This window comes from Callorhinus ursinus, unplaced genomic scaffold, assembly GCF_003265705.2.
Source record: "Callorhinus ursinus isolate GAN/ISIS: 27379988/994484 unplaced genomic scaffold, GSC_fseal_2.0 scaffold1, whole genome shotgun sequence".
Taxonomy (NCBI): Eukaryota; Metazoa; Chordata; class Mammalia; order Carnivora; family Otariidae; genus Callorhinus; species Callorhinus ursinus.
The window spans coordinates 39993784-40013772 of NW_027397063.1; the positions used below are offsets into that span (position 1 = coordinate 39993784).

Here is a 19989-nt window from a genome sequence, read left to right on the forward strand (position 1 = left end):
TGGTGAGCACTGTGAATTGTGTAAGACTATTGAATCACAGACCTGTACCTCTGAAACAAATAATACATTATATGTTTAAAAAAAAAGAAGAAGAAGAAGAAGAAGATAGTAGGAAGGGAAAAATGAAGGGGGGGAATTGGAGAGGGAGACAAACCATGAGAAACTATGGACTCTGAGAAACAAACTGAGGGTTCTAGAGGGGAGGGGGGTGGGGGGATGGGTTAGCCAAGTGATGGGTATTAAAGAGGGCACATACTGAATGGAGCACTGGATGTTATACACAAACTATGAATCATGGAACACTACATCAAAAACTAATGATGTAATGTATGGTGATTAACATAACATAATAAAAAAAATTTAAAAAAAAACACACACAAAAACCTGCACAACTTCAAAATGTTTATAACCCTGCAAAATTTGCCTTGTGTCCACCCATATTTATCAGACCATATTTCTCTCCCCAGTTTGCCTCTAGGTAATAAGATCATCCCAATGTAGGACCAAATGTTGAAAGAAATTAATAGCATGCCTCTACTAGAAATAAAATTTTCAAAGTAGAAAGAATCGGATGATATATTGTACTACTTTAAGATGTACTAATCTAATTCTACTAGACTCAAAATCAAAGCTCAGAGTTATTCAGTCAATAATTCTTCCCTTAGTCTCTCTAAGGTATATAATACTTAAAACAAGTATTTAAGATAATATTTGTAAAAGTTTCTAAATTGCAGCAAATAGGAAAAAGACATTGCAATTATTGCTTATATACTTTATTTCAACAAATATCTATTACATATTTACTTTATCACAGGAATGCAAAATGATAAATCATGACATAATCCTTGCTCTTCAGCTCATAGTCTAGTAGAAGAAGTCACACACACAACTAATAATAATAAAATGCAAGTGGTACAACATTAAAGAATTATGGGAGCTCAAAGAATTATGGGAGTTAAATCTGTGAGACTGGGGGTTGATTCCTCATAAGGAAGGTTACATTTGAGCTGAAGACAGTTAGGACTCAAACAGATGGACAAAGATATATACAGGGCATATCAGACAGCATGAGCAATTTGCCACATATATCTAAACAGCTTCATTTTCTTATCATGAATATGTGCATGCTATATGAATACATACGTACTACATGAAAAGGGGAAGGTCCTGGGTGGCTTAGTCAGTTAAGTGTCTGACTCTTGATTTTGGTTCAGGTCATAATCTCGGGATTGTGGGATCCAGCCCAAGTGGGGCTCCACGCTCAGTGAGGAGTCTGTTTGGGATACCCTCCCTCCCCTTCTCCCTCTGCCCCTCCTCCCACTTGTACTCTCTCTCTCTAAAATAAATAAATAAATCTTAAAAAAAAGAAAAGGAGAAGGTAGGTAGGCAGGTAATTTGTCTATATGCATGCTTATTTATCCTTTGCTAAGAATAAACTAAGTCTAAAAGAAGGAGAACAAGTAAGCAAATTCACTAATTAGAATTATATTTATACTTTACTAAACATTTATTCAATGAATTACAACTTCTATCCTAACTAGTGTCATTGGTAGCTACCCTGAATTGATAATATGCAAAATTTTGGCAAGAATGCTCGAATCTCACAGATTTATATTCTTAGCCTAAACCATTGCTGAGTATTATTTCCAAATATTTACATTTATAAACATAAGCCTGAGGCTCTTACTGGGTTGACAATGTTTATTATAATAGCCAGAGCTAGGGATATAAAGACTAAGCTATGCCCAATGGCAGCTCACTCAAGTAGCCTAATTCAACAACAAAAAGTAATGTAGGGATTTGGCATTTGCTCTTTCTACCTTCAGGCTTTAACTGTGTATAGGTGCTCCTACAATAGTCCAGCAATTCTTCCCTTGTTAGTACCCTTACCTTCATAATTAAACTTTTATGTTCCACAGACTGACTAAAATTTGTGCCCATGTCAAATATAGTTGTGATCCCATCCTCACACAAATTCATCCAGTAACGATATTCCTCACGCCCAGGAAGTCGATCCCAAAATGTCCTGAAGGCTTCCCAGACAGCTTCCTGACACACTGGAAAAGAGACAGAGAAGTATTTTATGGAAAGTTAATGCACTTTGAGGTTCTCACAATGATCATGAACCTGTTTATTCAGATTCCCAAGACACTTTTGCCCTTAGTGTCCTTTCTGGAGGAGCATGGGAATGATTCCCAGTCAAAGCTCTTCTGTTGATGTATGTCCAGTTTAAACTTTTCAGATGTGAAGAGAATTTGTACTCCCCACTCCTTGCCCTTATAGAGGGAATTAATTCACTTCCTAGTAGGCAGGGTATTTTTCCCATCTCTCAAAAAACAAACAAACAAAAAACAATCCATGTTTATGCTTTATAAAAGTGGAGATGTTGAGAATACTTCAATAGGTGAAAGAATAAACAAGCTGTGATACATCCATATGATGGAATATTATTCGGTGATAAAAAGAAATGAGGTTTCAAGCTATGAAAAGATACAGTGAAGACTTAAAAGCATATCGCTAAGTAAAGGAAGCCAATCTGAAAAAGCTACATACTATATGATTCCAATGATACGACATTCTGGAAAAGGCAAAACTATGAAAACTGTAAAAAGATCAGTGGTTCCCAGGGGTCGTGGGGAGGGAGAGATGAAGAGATGGAGCACAGTGGTTTTCTTAGGGCAAAGAAGCCATTCTGTAGGACACTGTAATAGTGGATACATGCCATTATTCATTTCTCAAAACCTATAGATTATACAACACAATGACTGAGCATAAACTCCACAGAAACTATGAGCTTCAGTTAAGAATGATGTGTCAACTGTTGGTGGGAATGCAAGCCGGTGCAGCCACTCTGGAAAACAGTATGTAGTTTCCTCAAAAAGTTGAAAACAGAGCTATCCTACGACCCAGAAATTGAACTACTGGGTATTTACCCCAAAGATATAAATGTAGTGACCTGAAGGGGCACGAGCACCCCAATGTTTATAGCAGCAATGTCCACAATGCCCAAACTCTGGAAAGAGCCTAGATGTCCATCAACAGATGAATGGATAAAGAAGATGTGGTGTATATATATATATATATATATACAATGGAATACTATGCAGCCATCAAAAAAATGATATCTTGCCATCTGCAACGACATGGATGGAACTAGAGGGTATTATGCTAAGCGAAATAAGTCAATCAGAGAAAGACAAGTATCATATGATCTTACTGATATGAGGAATTTGAGAAAAAGACAGAGGATCATAGGGGACGGGAAGGCAAAATGAAACAAGATGAAACCAGAGAGGGAGACAAACCATAAGAGACTCTTAATCTCAGGAAACAAACCGAGGGTTGCTGGAGTAGAGGGGGGTGGGAGGGCTGGGGTGGCTGAGTGATGGACACTGGGGAGGCTGTGTATTGTGTAAGACTGATGAATCACAGACCTGTACCCCTGAAACAAATAATGCATTATATGTTAATAAAAAGAAAAAAAAAAGAATGATGGGTCAAGGGCCTCCTGGGTGGCTCGGTCAGTTAAGCGTCTGCCTTTGGCTCAGGTCATGATCCCAGGGTCCTGGGATAGAGCCCCGAGTTGGGCTCCCTACTTTTCCCTCTCCTCCCTGCTTGTGCTCTCTATTGCTCTCTCTGTCTCTCTCTCTCAAATAAATAAATAAAATCTTAAAAAAAAAAGAATGATGTGTCAATATTGGCTCATCAATTGTAACAAATGTATTACACTAACACAAAATGCTAATGAGAGGGTAAAATGTGTGTATAGAAGAGTGACAGTATAGGTAACTCTCTGGACTTTCTGCTCAATTTTTCTGTAAACCTGAAACTTCTCTAAAAATTAAAATCTATTAACTAAAAAAAAAAAAAAAAAAAGACAAGAGTAGAGAATAAACTGGTAGTTGCCAGAGCGGTAGGTGGTAAGGGGATGAACAAAACGGGTGAAGGGGAGTGAGAGATACAGGGTTCCAGCTATGGGATGAATAAGTCACAGGAATAAAAGGAACAGTATAAGGAACACAGCCAATGGTATTATAATAGTATTGTATGGTAACAGATGGTAGCTACACTTCTGGTGAGCACCGCATAATGCAGAATCTCGTGGAATCACTATGTCACTATGTTGTACACCTGAAACTAATGTAACATTGTGTGTCAATTACATTCAAAAGAAATTTTTTTAAAGATAGAACTAAAAAACAAAACAACACAAAAAACCATGATATTCCAAAGAAATGTACTGCTATATCAAAATAAAAACTAATTCAATCTATCTGCTAAATTATTCCACAGGATCAAATCTGAAAGGATGCTAAACAGGCTGTCTGCACATTTTGTATAGCACTAAGTGTATTGCTATCCTGCAACCATTTCACTGGCCAAATGCCAGACACTGTGGACAATAGATAGACTGAGATGGAAGGGAAGAGGAACAGAGCACTGAGGGAGAAAGATGGATGCAAATGCACAGAAATCAAGACCATTATTTTTCATCTCAAGAAAACTGAATGCTTATCCAGTAGCATATGGAGGTGGAGCCCCTGAACTCATAGAGTTGGAAGATCTAACTAAATTCTAGCCCTAGACTTACCGTGTACTAGCTTCATAACCACAAGTAACTTACCTAGCCATTCAATGCTTCAATGTACTCATCTCTCTTATTTAACTGGATGAATCATTACTGACTTACCAACTACCTGTGAGAGTATTTTATAAACACCTTAGTGCTACATGAATATCAATGTCATCATCATAATGGATTCGGGTTGTCTCACAGTTGTTTGATGGAAGAAGATAGTCTAAGCCAAAAAACAAGCCTTAAGCTTTAACAGAGAGGAAAATATATGAATATTTAAAGTTTCTCTATCAATTGATTTTTCAGGGTTAAAATGAACCTTTGTTTGCAAACTTAGTTTTCTCTTTCAGTGAACTAACTGCATCCTTATCATTGCTCTTCAGAACTTCTGATCCTACAGCATACAGAAGAATCCAGCCAAGGTTGACTGCAGCAGAGCTGACCACCTATAGATTCAGAATTCTTCCTTGCTTTTTTTTTTTAAGATTGATTTTATTTATTTATTTATTTGACAGAGACAGACACAGTGAGAGAGGGAACACAAGCAGGGGGAGTGGGAAAGGGAGAAGTAGGCTTCCCGCCGAGCAGGGAGCCCGATGCGGGGCTCAATCCCAGGACCCTGGGATCATGACCTGAGCCAAAGGCAGACACTTAACGACTGAGCCACCCAGGCACCCCTCTTCCTTGCTTAAAACTTCTACATGAAAATTTAGTGCCCACCAGAAGACAATGCAAAGGTGAAAATTGGAGTTGTTAAAAACAAATAAAAAATGAATGTCTCTAAGGTCTAGTTATGAAAAGGTGATTCAAAGAAATTATAAAAAATATTATAAGACTGAATAACTATATATCTATAAAGAAAGAAAAAATAAATCTCAATAACTTATTTACAATATATACAAAAATAATTTGAAATATGTAAGCTAATATTATAGAGGTTCTAAAAGAAAACACAGAAGAATATCTGTATAACTTGAGAAAAGGCAAAGATTTCACAGACAGAACATAGAAAGCAACAACTACAAAAGAAAAAAGAATTACAATTTATCAAAACTAACAATTACTCATGAAAGATACTATTAATAAAAAATGGATAGGCAAGCCATACTTCTGGCAGAAAATATTCAAAATACATATAACTGGTATTTAGGATAAAAAATTTCTACAACTGTCTAATGAAAAGGCAAACAATCCAATTTTTAAAACATAAAAGACTGGAACAAACACTTTACGAAGGAAGTTTATGTGAAAAAGTGCTATCATTCATCTTCAGAGAAATGCAAATTAAAGCATCTGCACATGAATCATTAACATTGTTAAAATGGTAGTATCTCCAAATTGATCTACAGATCGAATGCAATCCTATCTGAACACTGGTTGACTTCTTTACAGAAATTGACAAGCTAATTCTAAAATTCACATGGAATTACAATGAACCTAGAATAACCCAAACAATTTTGGAAAAGAACAAATAGATAAGCTGGACTTTATCAAAATCAAAAACTTTAGTGCATGGAAGACACCATCAAGAAAGTGAAAAGACAACCCACAGAATGAGAAAAAATACTTTCAAATCATTTTCTGTTAAGAAACTTGTATCTAGAATATATAAAGAACTGTTACAACTCAATAATAAAAAAATGATAAATAGGGAAGGATCTAAAGATATTCTTGGAAAGAAGATATTCAAATGACCAAAAAGCAAATAAAAAGATGTTCAGTGTTACTAATCATTAAAGAAACATAAATCAAAACCAGGGGATGTGATTTCACACCTACTAGGATGGTTGTGATTTTTGTTTTTAAAGGAAAATCATAGTGCCAGCAAAGATGTAAAGAAATCAGAATCTCACATTCTGCTGTTAGGAATTTAAGATGGTACAGCTACTTTAGAAAGTAGTATCTGGCAGTTCCTCATATGGTTAAACATAGTTACCATATAACCCAGAAATTCTACTCCTAGGTATATACCCAAATAATTGAAAACATCCCAAATGCCCAACAACTGACAAAAGGATAAACGAAACATGTATCCATATAAGAAAATATTATTTGGCCATAAAAAAATAAACTACTGATGCATACTACATCAATGAATGTTGAAAACATTATGCAAAGTGAAAGAAGCCAGTCACAAAAGACCACGTATTATATTATCTCATTTATCTGACATATCCATAATAGATAACTCTAGAAATAAAAAGTAGATTCACGGTTGCTTAGGCCTGGGGAGAGGGATAGAGGAAATAGAGGGATAAGAGAGTGATGACTAAAGGGTGTGAGGTTTCTTTTTGAGGTGATGAAATGTTCTTAAACTCAGTGTGATAATGGTTGCACATTTCTGTGAATATACTAGAAAACCATTGAATTCTATACATTAAATGGATGAATTGTATGGTATGTGAATTATGTCTCAATAAAACTGAAAAAGTAATTCTGTCCAGAAAGGCAATACATCCTTATTCAACCAATGGCTTTGCAGCTGGGAGCTATCTGACAAGAACATCCAATTAACTAACATGGAATATAGAATTCAGAACACGTACATTTTAGTAGAGGAGGGGAATTGGTGGGGCTGGCGAAGGAGCCTGGAGCCCTCATGCAGCGCAGAGAGGGAAAAATCTAGATAGGACACTGCAGCCAGTAGAGAAAAGAGTAAAATCAGCACGATCCCAGAGAAAGAGGTAGTAGGAAGGGCAAAACTCCACCAGACAATTGCCACATACTTCACTATGGCCTAGAAGTAGACCTGTTCTGAAATCCCAACCTTGTCAAATAATTTTTATATAGCCTTTAGTGACTGTTGAAAATTTTTGAGACGATAGGTGATCTACGAATGCCTCTCTGTGGCAGAGAAAACCTGCCCTGCAAACTGCTGGAGGAAGGCAAAATGTGATGACAATATTCTGAAGAAAGCAATGCCTATATTTAATCTGTCTTTAATCCTGTTCCTAAGGATCAGGCTGTGCGTATTATCCAGTACACAAAAATCCAGTATGGAACAAAGTCTTTTTTTTAGGGGATTTTCCTCTCAAAGTCATGGTGCACAAAGCATATGGAACAATTTGGTGCAATAAGGCAAGAAATAAAAGGCATATAAATTGGAAGATGAGAAGTAAAATTATCTTTATTTGCAAATAAAATAATCATCTATGTAGAAAACCTTAAGGAATACACAAAAAAGCTACTAAAACTAATAAATGAATTTAGCATGTTACAGAATAAAAGGTCAATATACAAAAAGCAGCTGTATGCCTATATACTAGGATGGAATAATTAGAAATTAAAATAACATTAACAATGGCATGAAAAAAAGTAAAACAGATAAATCTGATAAAAAAAAAAACATGTAAGACCTATACACTGAAAATTACAAAATGCTGCCAAGAGAAATTGAAGAAGACCTAAATAAATGGAGGGATATGTCACATTCATAGATTAGAACACTCAATATTTTTAAGATGACAATTCTTCCCAAATTGATTCAATCTTCCCAACAGAGTCAACACAATTCCAATCAATATTCCCAGCAGCCCTTTTTGTAGAAGATGGCAAGCTGATTCTAATATTTATATGAAAAACAAAGGACCTAGCATAACCAAGCAAATCTGAAAAAAAGAACAAAGTTGAAGAATTTTCCCTGTTAAAGACTTATTGTAATCAAGACAGCATGGTATTGGCATAAAAATAGACAAAGAGATCAGTAGAAGAGAATGAAGAGTGAAGTAGCAGACCCACCATATACAGAAGACCAGTTTCCAACAAACGTGCAAAGGCAAGGAGGATCTTTTTTTTAAGATTTTTTTTTTATTTATTTAGAGAGAGAGCACATGAGCAGGGGAATGGGCAGAGGGAGAGACAGAGTCTCGAGCAGACTCCATGCCCAGCACGGAGCCGGAGTGGGGCTCAATTCCACAACCCTGAGATCATGACCTGAACTTAAATCAAGAGTCAGATGCCTAGGGTGCCTGGGTGGCTCAGTTGGTTAAGCAACTGCCTTCGGCTCAGGTCATGATCCTGGAGTCCCTGGATAGAGTCCCGCATCAGGCTCCCTGCTCAGCAGGGAGTCTGCTTCTCCCTCTGACCCTCCCCCCATCATGTGCTCTCTCTCTCTCTCTCTCTCTCTCTCTCATTCTCTGTCTCAAATAAATAAATAAAATCTTAAAAAAAAAAAGAGTCAGATGCCTAACTGACTGAGCCACCCAGACGTCCCAAGGATAATCTTTTTTAATAAGTGGTGCTGTAACAATTGGCTAAGCATATGCAAAAATTTAACTCTGATCCCTATACACCATATATAAAAATTTACTCAAAGTAGATCGTAGACCTAAATATAAAACCTAAAAATTATAAAATTTCTACAGGAAAAGATAGGTGAAAATACTTGTCACTTTGGGTTAGGCAACCTTAGATATAACACCGAAGGCAAGCATGATCCCCCCCACCCCCCAAAAAAAGATAAGTTGCATTTCATCAAAATTTAAAATTTTTGTTCCTCAAAAGACATTATTAAGAAAATAAAAAGGCATGGGGCGCCTGGGTGGCTCAGTCGTTAAGCGCCTGCCTTCGGCTCAGGTCATGATCCCAGGGTCCTGGGATCGAGCCCCGCATCGGGCTCCCTGCTCAGCGGGAAGCCTGCTTCTCCCTCTCCCTCTGCCTGCCGCTCTGCCTACTTATGCTCTCTCTCTCTCTCTGCTCTCGCTTTCTCTGTGTCAAATAAATAAATATAATTTAAAAAAAAAAAAGAAAATAAAAAGGCACACATTGGCTGAAAATGTATGCAAAACATTTATCTGACGGAGAACTTGTATTTAAAATACATTAAGAACTCTTATAATTCTATAAGACAAATGACTCAATTATTTTTTTAATGCGCAAAATATTTGAACTTGTCGCCAAAAAAGATATACAAATGGTCAATGAGCACTGAAAAAAGTGCTCAACATCATTAGCCATTAGCCATTAAGAAAATGCGTATTAAAATCACAATAAGATATCATTTAATATTCACTAGAATGGTTACAGTTTAAAAAGACTGACTTACTGAATATTGCAAGAATGTGGAAAAACTGGAACCTAATACATTGCACGTGGTACAGCTACATTGGAAAACAGTTTAGCAACTTCACAAAAGTTAAACATACACCTATAATGAGGCCCAGCTATTCCACTCCTATTAACCAACAGAAAGAAAGCCATATGTTCACAGAAAAACTTAATAACAAATGTTTATAACAGCTTTCTTTATAATCACCAACAACTGAAAACAAACCAAATATCCCAAAATGTGCTATATCCCTAAAATAGACTACTCAGGTAGTAGTAGTAACAAACTATTGGTAACAAACTACTGATACACAAAAAAATCACAGATGAGTCTCAAAATAATTACACTGAGCAAGAGAAGCGAGATAAAAAAGTATATATATATAGTGATTACATTTATATACAAAAGTGTAGAAAATGCAAACAATTCATAGTGATAAAAACCAGATTAGTGGTTGCCTCAGTGCCAGGATAAAGAGAAGTGCTAAGGGAGGGAGAGATTACAAAAGCAAATGAGAAAATGTTTGGAGGTGACTAATAAATTCATTATCTTGAATGCATGATGATTTCAAGGGTAAATACATTTGTCAAAACTAATCAAATAGTATAATTTAAGTACACAGCTCATAATCCATCAAAGTATACATTAGTAAAGCTGTATTTCAAAAGCCCAACTACAAATGTAATTTTTTAAGTGGGAGGATACTACTAACTGCATTCAATTCCAAGTACCCTAAATATCTGTTTAATTTTACAAATTAGGTTAAATGCAGTTGCTTCTTACTTAAACAAAGGTATTTTTCAAATTTGTTATTTTTCAAATCTGGCAACTGAAGCCAGATCCTCTATGAAGGAAAAATTGGGCAAACCATTAAACTAAATCAGCTTGGTAAGAAGAACTAAGATCCTTGGTTGGACACTGAATAAATCTCTCCCTCTAATTTCCACACATTTGGTTCCAAGGGCATAATCCAATTATGTCTATAAAATCTCTTCATAACCTATGCTGAAATATTCATGATCTTTCCTAATTTTCAAAAACACATTTCTCTTTACAACTGACAGTAATAGTTGTATCAACACTGTTACCATCTTGATGTGCTCGTGCCCACCCTTTGAGCTCTGTAAGGTCCCTTTCCAATGATCTCATTCATAGGATCTGTATTTTAAAATCAATTATTTAGGAATGCTTTTCTTTTTGTTGGCTTCTTTTTCAATAGGATCTCTTGAATTTATAAAGACAAGAGCAAAGAAATTAAAAGATATAACCACATTTTTTTTGCTGATCTGTTCCTATTTTTTATTTTATTTAAATTCAATTAATTAGCATATAGTATATTACTAGTTTCAGAAGTAGAGTTCAATAATTCATCAATTGCATATAACACCCAGTGCTCATCACATCACATCACATGCCCTCCTTAATACCCATCACCCAGTTACTCCATCCCCCCACCTACCTCCCCTCCAGCAACCCTGAGTTTGTTTCCTATTGTTGAGTCTCTTATGGTTCCCCACCCCCGCTCTGATTTCATCTTATTTTATTTTTCTCTCCTTTCCCCTATGGTCCTCTGTTTTGTTTCTTAAATTCCACATATGACTGAAATCATATGATAATTGTCTTTCTCTGACTGACTTATTTCACTCAGCATAATACCCTCTAGTTTCATCTACATTGTTGCAAATGCTAAGATTTCATTTTTTGATGACTGAGTAATATTCTATTGTGTGTATGTATGTCTCTGTGTGTGTGTGTGTGTGTGTGTGTATATATATATATCACATCACATTTTCTTTATCTGTTCATCTGTCCATGGACATCAGGGCTCTTTCCGTAGTTTGGCTATTGTGGGCATTGCTGCTATAAACATTGGGGTGCACGTGCCCCTTTGGATCACTATGTTTGTATCCTTTGGGTAAATACCCAGTAGTGCAAATACTGGGTCCTAGGGTAGCTCTATTTTTAACTTCATGACCCGAGCCAAAGGCAGACGCTTAACGACTGAGCCACCCAGGTGCCCCTATTTTTAACTTTTTGAAGAACTTTCATACTCTTTTCCAGAGTGGCTGTACCAGCTTGCATTCCCACCAGCAGTGTAAGAGGTTTCCTCTTTCTCCACATCCTCGCCAACATTTGTTGTTTCCTGACTTGATATAATCCCCGCTGAGCAAAGAGCCTGATGTGGGACTCGATCCCAGGACCTCAGGATCATGACCTGAGTGGAAGGCAGACGCTCAACCGACTGAGCCACCCAGGCATCCCTATAACCACATTTCTTAAATGGTTATTTCCTCTTCACTATTTAACCAACAGCTATCTAGATATTCTGATCTATTTATTTTGAAAGTAAAAATCCAGGTAGTAGAAATCATATTTTGATAAGTTATAAACTGTCATTCTCTTTCATCTTTAGTCCTTTATTCTCTTCCCACTCTCTTTAGAATTTGCCACTTCTGGCACGTGCCCCATACACAAAAGTCACAGTCAATGGATTTCCATTAAAAAAGTAAAAGGAAAGCTTATTGCTTAGTAATGTCTGATAGTACCAAAATAAAATCAAGAGATACAAATACCCGCTTTAAAAAAGGTGCGAAGAGAGTGCCACTTTAATAAACAAACAAAAAATCAAATATATAAATATATGTAATATCTGGTATTTTATTTTAAAGATTTTTATTTATTTATGTGAGAGAAAGAGACAGCACGAGAGGGGGGAGGGTCAGAGGGAGAAGCAGACTCCCCGCTAAGCAGGGAGCCCGATGCGGGATTTGATCCCAGGACTCCAGGATCACAACCCGAGCTGAAGGCAGTCGCTTAACCAACTGAGCCACCCAGGCGCCCTATTTTTTTTTTTTAAAACACTTGCTTAGAGAGTATTATGCTGAGCGAAATAAGTCAGTCAGACAAATACCATATGATTTCACTCATATGTGGAATTTAAGAAACAAATGAGCAAAGGTTAAAAAAGAGAGAGGACAAGCAAGAAACACTCTTAACTAGAGAGAATAAACTGAGGGTTGCTGGAGGGGAAGCGGGGGGAATGGGTTAAATAGGTGATGGGGATTAAGGAGTGCACTTGTTCTGATGAGCACCAGGTGCTGCATGTAAGTGTTGAATCACTTAAATCATACACTTGAAACTACTATTGCACTGTATGTTGACTAACTGGAATTTAAATAAAAACTTAAAAAAAAACTTGCTTTGAAAAAATAAATAAAAACACTCGTTTTGGTGAGGGAGGAGGAGAAGGACAAGAGGGAGGAAGGTAAAAAAGGAGAAGATAAAGTAGCAGCTTAGACTGAAGATCCGTATAGCCCAGGGCATGGAAAATTTAACTGCCCAATAAACATTTGTTGAATAAATACACAAATGAGCAAGTCTGATTTCACTACCATCTAATCATCTAATCTAAGTAGAGGTAGTTCTACTTTAGTTTACTAGCATCACATCCATCTTACGGCTTTTTAATGTCTCTTGAGCAGCAAAAAGCAAAGTCTGATTCCTTCAAATCGACGGGACATATTATGGTCAATTAAGCAATTTTGGTTAGTAAATTTAAGAAATGGAAAAATGAATTCACATAATAAAAAGGGATTCGATCAAGGATAATACTGTTTAGTTAAAAATAAAATCCTGGGGGCACCTGGGTGGCGCAGTCAGTTAAGCATCCCACAGACGCTTGATGGTTGTGGCTCAGGCTGCGATCGCAGGGTCATGAGATCGAGCCCTGCTCTGGGCTCCGGCTCAGCGTGGAGTCTGCTTGAGACTTTCTCCCCCTCTCCCTCTGCCTGTCCTTCCCCCAGCCCCTACCCCTCACCCCTCCATGCTCATGTGCGCTCTCTCTAAAATAAATAAATAAAATCTTAATTAATTAATTAATTAAAAAATCCTAGTTCTGTTGTTTCTGGGTCGGTTGTGAGAAGGGTGATCATTTTAGACATAAAAGGTTTGTGTGTACCAACCATAGACTAGTCATCATGAATCTGCAGAATGTCCAAACTATAAAATATAGAAATTTATTATATTTTCATGTATGTAAAGTAACTAATCACCCAAATAGGTAAGTATATCATGGAAAATATATTTTGTGGGTATATTTAGCCAAATTACTTAATGACGAAGTAAAAAATAATTAAATTTTCCAGTAACATAAACTGGTATTTTTGACATGCTTAAAAGATTTAAGCCATTTCCACTCTTAAACTTTCCTCTGAAGCTATATAAATACTGACTTTTAGCAAGTCCTTTTCCCATAGCTAATACAAAGATAATATTTGGCTCACTGTCTGGGCGCCTGGGTGGCTCACGGGCCCCTGGGTGGCTCAGTCGGTTAAGCGACTGCCTCCGGCTCAGGTCATGAGTCCCGGGATCGAGTCCCGCATCGGGCTCCCTGCTCGGCAGGGAGTCTGCTTCTCCCTCTGACCCTCCCCCCTCTCATGTGCTCTCTTTCATTCTCTCTCTCTCAAATAAACAAATAAAATCTTAAAAAAAAAATATTTGGCTCAGTGTCTGTCTAAATTATCACAAACTTTGAATTTTCACAAGATACAACACACGTTAGAACTATGTTTGAATTGCATCATAAAGCCCCAAGGTTTGGATGTTCACTTACCTCGTACTTTAAAATATTTTACATGGTTTGCCACAGCCTCTGTCACACTTTCACCCGGACAGGTTTTCACACCATTAGGAAGCAGAATAGATCGTCGTCTTCTCAGCAACCACTGTTTCTCAGTTTCTCTGTGGTCCAGAGGTAGTTTCTTTTCAGTAGAAAGAGAAGTATCTGTGGATTCTGAGTCAGTCAGGAAAAAAGGAACTGCACTCTTGGGTTCTTGGATATCTTCTAAAGACATGTAGGTTTGTGCTACAGAGTGAAAGCATAGACAAGTCTTTGGATAATGAATGAAGGTACAGTAAGAAAGGTAACAAAGAAAAACTGACTTTTGTGCCACATTTTGATTTTAAAGTCATTGCTCAGATTACAGATAGGCATGCCTAGAGGGGGAGGAGTGAGCGGTCAATTTTTCTTCCATCTAACTCCTACTCCTTTATTTCAAGATTCTTAGTTATTGAAAAAACTATATATCCAATTGCAACACAAGAAATAAGAGGAAGTAAGTCTGAAGTAGAAATTACTAAAGAAGAAAACCAAAATTATTGGAGAGATTTTAAAAGTTTAAATGAAGCAATACCAAAGACTAATAGAATAGCATTTGATTCAACTTCTTACAACAGTCATAACAAATAATGTTATTTTTAAAGAAAATATACAAATATAAGGAAAAATAACAATATAGATTTTTAAATACCTGTTAATGATGTAAGGTTTCCTTCTATCGTGACAAATATCAAAATACCCAGAGAAATCTTCCCAAAATGAGGAAACATAATCATTTGGGCCAAAATCAAAGGAATGAGGAGAAGCCAAAATCCTTAACTTGAGCACCCAAAAAGACTTGAAACTTCCAGTAACGAATTATTATGGGAAAGGTCTAATATTTAAGAGTTTATGTTTGAGAACTGACATTCTAAAACCATTATAAATTAGCTTAAATAAAAATGGTGTCCTTTCAAAATACCCCTCACTTCTTTTCTGAAATAAGCAGCACAGCTATGAAAGCAGAAGAGATAAGCTAATTAGAACAGATGGGGAGAGACAATTTCTTTATTCTAATCTAGCCAGCTAAGCTCTTTACGGATGCTTTCTTTGCCTTTAACAAGCAGTCCACTTAAAAACAATGTTTCACATATAATTCACAGAGTTTTACAATTTTTCTGAATCTATCAGTTGAACCTGATACATTCACAGGTTCTCTGGGTTCTTCTAGGTTCTTCTATGATTTTTTTTTTAAGATTTATTTATTTATTTATTGGGGGGGCAGTGGCAGACGGAGAGAGTCTCAAGCAGACTCCATGCTGAGTACAGAGCCCAACACAGGGCTCGATCTCATAACCCTGAGATCACGACCTGGGCCAAAACTAAGAGTCAGGAGCTCAACCAACTGTGACACTCAGGTGCCCCTAGGACCTATGATTGTAAGCATAAGATTTATAAGCCCAGACTGACTGTACCTATCTACTTCAGAAATACAGAGCTAGGTACAAAACTAGCTCTAGCTAGTTTTCCTGGACCTAATTCTTTTTGTCATGTTACTGTCGTGTAAATTTCTCTCCTTGATAAAAAATTTGAAAATCAGGGACGTCTGGGTGGCCCAGGCGGGTAAGCATCTGCCTTCGGCCCAGGTCACGATCCCAGGGTCCTGGGATGGAGTCCCGCATCGGGCTCCCTGCTCAGCAGGAAGCCTGCTTCTCCCTCTCCCACTCCCCCTGCTTGTGTTCTGACAAATAAATAAAATCTATAAAAAAAAAAAATTTGAAAATCTTTGGTTATAACCACTTAATGTCTTCTTCCTTATGTATAAAATGGGATAGGAATAGTGAAGTAAACTCATGATAGAGCTGTTGTGAGGACTGAATTAGTTAATACACAGAAAATGCTTAGAATAGTGCCTGGTACATACTAAGCATACAATAAAAATGATAGCCACATGATAACTACGTTGCTTAATTAGCTATTAAACATGAGGTCCGGTGTGTTTATGTATATGAGGAACTCTTAACCAAGAAAGTATATCTTTTACCACAGTGGGACCAGATAAAATTCTTTGTATTAGGACAGCTGTTTTTAATCAAATAAACCTAGTAGAAAGCAATTAAATTAGTCAAAGTTCCTGGGAAAGCTAGGATTTACTATCAAATAGCACTGGATATACATCTTATGTCATGTACCTCTAGTGAAGTTCTCTGAAAAAAAAAAAAAAGAGTTTTGTAAAGATCTATAAAGCACATTTCTCTTGAGGATCCCAAAATAGTCCCAACCCCAACTTCTTCAGACCCCAAAAGGGATGCACTCAGTTGTAAGAGAAGAGACTAGCTGAGTGGGTGTAGACCATACCAGCATAAGGAAGCCTTATGCCCACAAAAGCTTGTCTTTAATGGCCGCTGAGCAAAGTTTCCAAATTTCCACAAGGACAAGTTCAGTTAAAAGAGACTCTACAGAAGGAAGGAAAAGCCTATGTTTTCCAATAAAGTTTTCTGTAGTTCTAGTAAAGCAGGCCTTCAGAGTATGCATGTCTACTCACAGTTCTCCCAGCCCATAGTTCAACAATCAGAGATCATTTTCACAATCAAAAAAATACTGAATACAAATGACATTCCACATTTATTTTAGCTCAGTACATTTCCAAAGAAACATTACTGAAAGAAAACCCTAGATAATTTGCTATGAAGGAAAGGCTCAAGCTTGGTGTTAAGCCAAAAGCAATTACAGCATAAATGAGTAATTTTGTATGATTAAAAAGCAGGTGACGCTGGAAAGATGAGGACAGTGCGTAGATTGGAACCAGATTATAAAGGGCTCTGTGTGACAGGAGCCCTATTTTTTCCCATAACATAAAAGGAAAACAAGCCGATTATAAGAGGCATTAAACTTTTTCTAAGTCCTACTTAAGTGATTGGATAGGAGTCAAAAAAAACCTTACTACTTGTTTTATACCAAGAGTTGTAAATTAGAAAAAGTATTACCTTCTCTGGGAAGACTTTCGCTGTCCAGTGACAACTCTCTTACTACCTTTTTACTACCTCTCACTCACACATACACACACAGCTAGGACGAACTCCCCCTGAGCTCCCGAGAAACTCTATTACAGTTTTTACCAGGAATATTAAAACTATTCATATGTTCATTTCTCCCACTAGGCTAAAAATGACTCAAGAATAAAAGCTGCAGTTCATTTTTTTGTACCTAGCAAACTGCCTATTAATAGATGCTCCAAAAATGTTTCCTGAATGAACAAATTAACTATATGCCTGCTAAAGTAAAAAGAAAAATTAACCTAAGCACCAGTTATAAGATATGAACTGGAAATCATAAATTTGAAAATTTATTTCTAAGAATGGCTCATGTTTCTTAAGAAAAGAAAATTACACCTCAATTTAATGAACTGGAAACGTGTTTAATATAAAATGTTGATATTCAATGCATTATTTCCACATGAATTTAGGAAAATGAATTTTAAACAATCTTCAAAACATGATAAAGGACAGTGGTACCTTTGAAAAACATACAAACAAAAAAGAAGTCACAAGAAGATGTATTACATACTTGCTTTCCCAAAATTAGATGTACAAAATAATTAATAGTCATTTTAGAAAGTCCCCTCCCATACACACAGAAATTGGGAATGAAAACATGTAATTGTAACCATCTTTATAAGAAATCTCAAAAGACAAATATCTTTAACAATATAAAGATGGTGACAAGATTAAAACTCAAAAACACTGAGGCTTGACTGACAACTTCAAATTCACATGATTTTGAAATAAAATGTGCCAATTTTTACCTTTATCTTAAATTGCCTTTGCTTCATTGCTTTATATACAGTTAACAATATAAATCGAAGAGATGCTTAAAACAGATGATCAAAATAATACTCTTAGAAAACATGTTTCTTATCTGAGAAAATACAGTATCATTGTCCCCTCAAAATTTTCCTGATAAACATTAAAAGGTTGTGAAGTCCTCAATCATATAATACCACCATCATCACATGAATTCAAAACTGTTACCTGAACATTTAATAAAAACTTATGCTCCATAGGGATCATAGGTCTCTAAAAACTACAATTTAAAAATATAAAAGCAATTCTAGCAATCTGGCTTTTCAGATGAATACCAGGTAAACAGAGCTATAAAATTATATATTTAGTTCTAACAATTAATAAATAAGATTTTGAGGGTGTTTTTTTAATTAAAGTTATGAGGACACCAATTTTATCTTCTGTACTTATAGAAACTGTGTATATACATTCTAAGATATCAGAATAGGATAGAAGTCAATACTGATAAAGCTATACCTCAAACTAAGTTCAGCTACTTATGTAATTTTTATAAACATATTTTGGACAGTTAACATTTTTTTGTTCCAAATTTCATTCTGAATGAATGCACTAATTCTCAGATTCCCACATATGACATCAAAAGAAAAAGAGAACATATAACAATTACAGCAGAGTAACAGTTCCATTTAGCAACTGAGAAAAATAAGCTGCGCTTTGAAAGAGTCAATTTTTATCATCTCCTAACATCATGTCCTCTTTTACACTATACAGAAGGGATGCCGTAAATGGCATTTTCTGAAGCCTTAATACTAAATTCTTCTTTAAAAAAATACACAGTATTCATACTGCATGCTTGAGCTGCAAAGAATAGAATTACAATAACATGTGACTTGTCAACAAACTTGACAAGCACTGGGGCTGGCACCAGGGAGGACCTAACTCCCCTCAACTCCCAGTTATATGGAAGTACAGATCACATAGTTTTATTATCTACAAAAACATTCCCACATTTACATATGCTATTGCATAATCAGAAGCATATTTAATCAGAAAAATATCAAATATTTATGAAATTTTAATTTCTATCTAATAAGTTTATATCACCCCCATTTTCCACTGCATCTATGAGATCTCAATAGTCTAATAATATCTTATATATTTTAGATACTGTTCAATGACTTATAAAACTACAACAAGCTATTTTCTCCTCTGTGAGCTAACACAAATGCTGGTAAGCGGCTTTCCAGTAATCTTACAGAACATCTGTGTCATGTTTGTACAGATTAACTAGCTACTGCTGCCCTTCTGTTGCTGTAAATGAAGTTTCAAAATGAGCTCTCGAATATCTTCCCGCTTGGTCTTTATTACATGACGAGGAAACCATTTCTCCAAATGAATTGGAAGTTCAAAATTAACAATAGGATCCTAATGAAAGAAAAGAAAAAATGTAATCACTTTAGCAGTAAAATTCAAGTGTTTTAATTTCATTTTTTTTAAAGATTTTATTTGTTTATTTGACAGAGAGAGACACAGTGAGAGAGGGAACACAAGCAGGGGGAGTGGGAGAGGGAGAAGCAGGCTTCCCGCAGAGCAGGAAGCCCGATGCGGGGCTCTATCCCAGGACCCTGGGATCATGACCGGAGCTGAAGGCAGACACTTAACGACTGAGCCACCCAGGCGCCTCTGTTTTAATTTCATTTTATAAGAAATGAGAAACTGCTAACTTTTTAAAATAACAGCTTTACTGAAATATAATTCATATACTACATAATTCACCTAAAACTATGTATTACCATTCCTTCCCAATTATACCAAAAGTTCTAACTGTATACTATAACCCTTACATGCTAAAAGTACCTTTGGTACTAGTCAAAAAAACCCTACTCCTATACCCATTTTCATAACACCACACCAAAAAATGGGGCTGGTTGCCAAGACAACCAACAATTCAATTAGAGGGTTGGAA

The 19989-nt window shown here is 36.2% G+C and overlaps 2 protein-coding genes across 8 annotated transcripts in view; both read right to left on the reverse strand.

Annotated features, from left to right (window-relative positions):
- Positions 1-15086, reverse strand: part of IMPG2 (interphotoreceptor matrix proteoglycan 2) — a 79045-nt gene extending 63959 nt beyond the window's left edge. Inside the window, exons 1-3 of the mRNA XM_025873453.2 lie at positions 14933-15086; positions 14236-14487; positions 1891-2057 (exon numbers count right to left, since the gene is read on the reverse strand). Coding sequence (XP_025729238.1) covers positions 1891-2057; positions 14236-14487; positions 14933-15017 — 504 coding nt within the window. The 5' untranslated portion in view covers positions 15018-15086. The remainder of the gene's footprint in view (positions 1-1890; positions 2058-14235; positions 14488-14932) is intronic.
- A 1747-nt stretch (positions 15087-16833) lies between these two features.
- The window catches only part of SENP7 (SUMO specific peptidase 7), a 134673-nt gene continuing 131517 nt past the window's right edge, over positions 16834-19989 (reverse strand). For 5 of the 7 annotated variants that reach the window (XM_025873460.2, XM_025873487.2, XM_025873478.2 and 2 more), the window contains one exon: positions 16835-19448. In XM_025873460.2, the coding sequence (XP_025729245.1) occupies positions 19311-19448 (138 nt within the window). In that variant the 3' untranslated portion in view covers positions 16835-19310. Of the gene's footprint in view, positions 19449-19989 lie in introns of all 7 variants that reach the window. The other 2 variants (XM_073892733.1, XM_073892731.1) reach the window with 1 other exon arrangement.